At 39.0% G+C, this 6,000-nt stretch overlaps 1 protein-coding gene across 34 annotated transcripts in view; it reads left to right on the forward strand.

Moving 5' to 3' along the window:
• Positions 1–6,000, forward strand: part of TRDN (triadin) — a 366,530-nt gene that overhangs the window by 252,176 nt on the left and 108,354 nt on the right. For all 34 annotated transcript variants that reach the window (XR_003094912.1, XR_003094911.1, XR_003094913.1 and 31 more), the window contains 2 exons: positions 1,052–1,099; positions 1,601–1,651. Coding sequence is in view for 30 of the 34 variants with exons in the window: in XM_025208370.1 (XP_025064155.1) it covers positions 1,052–1,099; positions 1,601–1,651 (99 nt within the window). In the remaining 4 variants the exon portion in view is untranslated. The remainder of the gene's footprint in view (positions 1–1,051; positions 1,100–1,600; positions 1,652–6,000) is intronic.

The following is a 6,000-nucleotide window of genomic DNA, read 5'->3' on the forward strand; positions in this document are numbered from 1 at the left end:
GCCAAAGATGAAACTCAAAGCCCAGGGTAGCACTTGTCTTGGGTATAGAAGACCAATGCTCAAATTCCTACTCTGCTTAATTTTAAGTAAAAACTTAAACTTGTTAGTACCGTTTATTATTTAGCTATTCTGAGCTGGGGCTCTCCATTCTAGTTCCTTTCATCCTAAAGCTAAGTAACCTCCATAATAACATTTCTAATGTCTTTTTCTACCTAATTTAGACCAAGGGCTTAACATTAGGACTATCTCCTGGCATGTGGAAGAACCACTTAGGGCTTTTGGCATTCCCCACCCTACCTGTATGTGTGTAAGGACAACATTTGATGCTGCTTCTTTCCTATTGATCTTGTTCTTCACTCTTCCTCAGGTTATATAGCAAGCTAGGCACACGCTTTCAAAATGTTCTTGATGTCTTCAGTGAGGTGGTAGATGGCATCCACAATTATTTGTCTTCAGGAAAAAAAGGAAAATAATCCATCGGTTGATCTTCTTTCTTGCATTTGAGTTGAGTCACTTCAGAGCATTAAGTAAGCACTAAGAGCAGAAGCATATGCCTATACCAGGATGGAATGGAAATATAGAAGAAAATGGACATATAAGCTACCCTCTCCAAGATTTGGGGAGGATTAAAATGGATCAAATTAATTTTGCTGGTCCCTTGAAGAAATAGGATAAGGGAAGTGAGTAACCCAGACACTATTGATCAGAATTGGAAACAGGTCAGTTTACTCCCTTCACATCAGAGCTGAAGTTAAAAGGTATTCTTGACTTGAGAAAAACTTCTGGGTGAAGCCTAGTAAATGTCATGGGTCTTATAATGAAAACGAAAAATTGTTTTTTTGTGGACTGAGCCCTCTGTGAAGCTACATAGGTGGATTTCATACAATTTCCGTAATCGTTCTGCTGTTTGCCAACCTTGCTAATGTGCAGTTTATAGTCTACCTCCAGCTACCTAGAAGGTGCAGTATCTCATAGGATTACTTCTCTGGATTTCATAAACAAGGAGTTTTTTGTGTCTGTCACTGTATAAATGGTAAATATTTCTCTGCAGAACCTGTAAAAGAGAAACAAGTGCAACCTGCTGCCACAAAGCATAAAGGTAATCCAGAACCATAACATCGTATTAATGTCTGATATTTAGTATTTGAGAAAATCCTTCCCCGTTATGTATGGCTGTCTTATTTTTAATGTATGCTATAATTGTGAATTTGGGAGGAAAGTAAAATTTCAGAAGTTAGGAAATATTTAGGTTAATTGCTATTGTTTGAATTATAGATGAGGAAGAGAGCCAAAGCAATGTGGAATGTTAGTATTAAGATTCAGGATTACAAACTCAGCATTCAGAAATATCTGCTAAGACCTTTTTGGCAATACAGGACATGCTTTGAATTATCTTTGTCTTTACATTGTAGTTAAGCAGGATCTAGATTTTGTCTATGTAAGAATGTGAAACCTGACCAAAACCACTGTTTTTGTCAAAAAATTTAAATGATAATTTGGGTCTGTATGAAAGCACCAACTGTATGATAAGGAATTGTCATCAAGTTTTCATGTTAATTATTAATCATTGTTTATTATCAAATTATTGTATTTTTTACAGAGCATGTAAAAGAAAAGGAAGTCAAGCATCCTGCAGTAGTGAAGGATAAAGGTAAAATTATACAGTACCATCCAGTGCTTTTTTTTTAAACGATCTAAACACAGAAATTTGACAAAATATTGTTCTGTATACATACCATGAAAAGAAAGAGTCCATAAAAATCAAACATGGTTATCTGACTAATGTGTAGAAATCATACAATCATGAATGCAGGTTGTCTTGTATGGAATCTCCTTCATTGGCTAAGAACTACATCTTCTATAAGACACAGTCCTTTAGACTATCTTCCGGAGCCAGTTAACGAGTTCTGAATTGAACTGATTGTATACGCCTGTGGACATAACATTAATAAAGTGAAGTAGTAACATATGAAATGGTGTGAAGGTGTGATAGATAGTGACATGCCTTCCAGGCTCTGTAAAGGCTGAAGTTAAAAGCTCTCTGTTTCCACCATCCAACTGCCTGAGACCTGAAGTGTTAGTCATTTTAATTGTTTCCTTTCTTTCTCATTTAAATGTTAAAATTTCCATGGCTTTTTTTTTTTTTAAGTGGGGGGGGAGAAGGGCAATATAAGTAGAAGTTTAATTCAACTGAAATTGATGCCCTATTCTTCAAGGTACTCTGCAGTTTTTACCCACCTTGTTGCTACCCTTCAACCTTGTATCTATATTTCAAGGAGAAAAAAAAAGATTAGCCACCTGGGAAATATGATTTATGAGTAAAGACTGATCAAATTGGGATTATTTAGTTTGGAGTAGAGAAGGCTGAGGGGATTTGATAACAGTCTTCAAATACCTGAAGGGTGATTATAAAGAGGATGGAGATAGACTGTTTTCTGTAGCTGCAGGGGACAGGACAAGGATATAGTTATTTCAAACAGAGAACTGAATGAAACATTCAGTGGGTTGTTTTCTTTTTATGTAGAAATGCACCATATATAAGGAAGAAAACTTTGAAAAAACAGGCAGTGACTGAATTGCTTTTCTCCTCTCATTAGACACCATGACTCATGGATCCCATTAATGCCATTCTGCAGATACTCAGATAGGATTCACCTAATGGACAAACTAGTCATAACTTTGTCTATATTCTGAACTCTTGGTAATTATGATTGTTTACCCAGTCTTTAGTAATTAGACTGCTATTCCACAGATACCCATGTGAATGACACAATTCTTCTTTGAATGAATCCACATAGATCGTACTTCTGATGACAACCCTTACACATAGTCAGGAACAGCCCTGTGCATGGGATGGCCTAGTATGTCCTCTTGCCAAATTTCCTCGAAGTGTTCCTCTCTTGTGCTACCATTGTTCTACTTATTAATTGGTTCTTGAGTTGCTTTTTAATTTCTCTCAGGTGAAAAAAGTCACCTATCTCTCTTAGGTGCTTAGTGTTTTCTCCTCTTAAAGGACAATGAAAGATGTCCATATTAAACTGCTTCTCCTGGAGCAATTGATGAAAGCCTCCTCAAAACCAAACAAAAATGGACCTACCAGGACTGAATGGATTTCCTCAGGGAGCGCTTCTGTGAGCTGTGGATCCGTTTTGAATTTCCAGGCTTCAATCTTACTCTGAAAGATCAACAACTTTGATGACCAGGGCTAATAAAATAGCTGAACACTCATTTGCTGAGTTATCTGAAGTGAGTAGGAGGAATATATTCCTACATTGTAGGCAGGCTTAGGTTATTCTCTTTGGGATGTAGTAAAATGAGGCAAAAATCTCCTCAAGGCCTCTCAACAAAAAGGTAGACAATCGTGCAAATCAGGTTCCTTTGATGCCTTGAGCCACATGACACAGTAATCTACAGTTAGTGGCATCCCAGCCTCTTGCTAGTAGTAGCAATGTACTTGGATGTCAATGATCCCCATGATGCCAGTGCCTGTTCCTGCTGTACAAATGTCCTTGGTGCCAAGTGATCTTGCTGGTAATTACACAATAAGTCTGTGTTCTCCTTTATTATTGGGCTTTCTTTTTTGGACTAAGTACTAGTACTGCTCTGGCAATGGTTCTCTCTCCAGTTCAGGTGGGAGAGATGATTCAAGGTCACCCCTACCAAGCAGGGTGCTAGGACTTTAGAAGATGATTATTTATTTTCTTTTTCCCCTTCTAAACATAGTAAAGAGGTATGCCCTACTTGTTCACTTTGCTCCCATTTATATGGAGCCTGATTGGATGGATACTTCCCTTGTATCCAACCAACAAACCCATTATCAATACTCTATGGAATCCATTTACACAAGATCCCTTGGGCTGTATAACAGTTAGTAAGATAAGAGAGTCAGGTGGTTCAGTCATGCAAAATGCACCATCCAGTACAGGACAGTGAAGAAGTACAAGAGCAGGAAGTGAAAAAGTCATTGATTCCAGTATGAATATCTTTTTCCTTAGCAGGAAAGGCAGTAATTCCTTCCACGCTTAGCCTCTTACACACAAGTTACTGGACCTTCTATTCTCCTTCATGTTTGGAAGACTTCAATGCCCATTAATGAAGAGCTACTAGAATTTAGGGAGAGGAGGGAGGGATGAGTATCTGATACCAGCATCTGTAGAGCCTAAGAAAGCACATAGAGAAAATATCAATTCCCCTCTAAGGGGTTTGAATATTCTCCTATCCATCCAGCTTCTGGATTACAAGTAGTAGTGGTAGATTAAAGATCCAAAGAGGTGAAGCCCCCAAAGATAATGCCAAGAGGGAAAGATCCAAAATAGTGGATTTACTTGACTGAAAAATCTATTCAAACCTACTTACCAGGTGCTTCTGCCACAATATAACAGGTTATAGAAAGCTGCCCACAAGAATACAGAGAGGAGCTGAAATCCATGATGTCTTTAGACTTTTGGTGACCCAGTCATTGTCATGAGCTGTACTAAGATGTTTTTGATATGGCAGAATTTCAAATAGACACTTCCAAGTTTAATATCACCATGGGTATTCAGCAAAGGCAGAATTATATTTCACTTTATGTGCTCATAGCATGTAACGTCTATTTTTGGCACAGGTACCCAGTTTGTAGCTCTGTTCCATGTTCTAGGTGGAGGTGTAAATCTTCACACAGCTACTGAGCATGCCCAGCAGGCTGTACTCTGGGTCACCATGTACACATCTCCAGACATGTGTGCTTGAGTATAAAGCCTACTTGTAGTGTGATAAAAATGTTGATGTGGGTGGACCTCCTGTGTTTTAGCTTAGCAGCAGGGGAACTTTTCCAGGAAATGGGCAACCCAAGTGTCCAGGAAATGGGCAATCCCTCTCATCCAGAAAGGGTTTGAACTTTCTCCAACATGGTGTTCTAATAACCAGGTCACAAGTTGGTTATTATCTAGTCCTCTGCTTGAAGCTGAACCATTACACCTTTTCTTCAGCATTCATTTGATACAGTGGGTATAGGTTGTAACTGTGTTGGTCTAAGGACATAGGCAGGGAAGGCTGTTTGGGTAATACAGTGGGGAAGTTTCTGTCTTATTGGGAAAAGGATTCAGGCTAGAACCCAGGGTCCCCTCCAGGGCAGAGAACATCTTACTGAGGTACACACCTGCTAGATTGTTTCCCTCCTCCTGACCTGAGATATGTCTCTCTTGAGTGCCCAGGAAGTAAAGTAAAATAGGTTTCTGCCCCAAAGTTGGTAGTTGTGGTGTCTTACCTGTGGAAACAAAAGATCTATGTGTACACTTGCCTGAGTGAGGACTTAATTTGAGAAAGATCAGTGCAATTTGCTTAATTCTACACTTCATTATAGTGTGGCTTGGGAAAAAGAAAAAATATTCATAACTCTTACTGACCCAAAGACTGTCATAGGAGGTGTGTTAGTATCTTCATCAGCAAGATCTTATCTACCACAGGAGAGATTCCAAACCCTGGTGAAGTTCATAACTGTGCTCATGTACCATCATCTCTAAATCTGAGTTAAACAGCATCTTACACTTGCTTGCCAGACTTCACCTATGCTTCATGCAATGCTGGTTGAAATCTATGAATATTCTTAGACTACAACACGTGGACATGTCTGTGCAGATCCCCCAAGCAGTTATTTCACCATTAAATCAATAGAAGAACCTTTTTCATGTATGCATCAGTATCATTTTCTCCACCTTGCCACACCAAGAGGTTGCTGATGGAAATCTGGAGGTTCAAGGCCTTTGAACACTTCAGGAGACTTATCTTTGCATAAATGCTAGATCTCAGAGCCATTCATCTGGTGCACATAGTGTTTCTACTCAGTATTTCACAGCTCCAGATAACAATGAACACCACAACAGCAGCATTTTATGACAACAGATAGAGAGGATCATGGTCAGCCCCATGCTACAAAAAGGTTGCTTTAGGAACTAGTACGCTTGTCATCAGATCACAGCAGTAAATCAGCATCTACCAGTGTTACAAAACATCATAATG

This window comes from Alligator sinensis, unplaced genomic scaffold, assembly GCF_000455745.1.
Source record: "Alligator sinensis unplaced genomic scaffold, ASM45574v1 scaffold562_1, whole genome shotgun sequence".
Lineage (NCBI taxonomy): Eukaryota > Metazoa > Chordata > Crocodylia > Alligatoridae > Alligator > Alligator sinensis.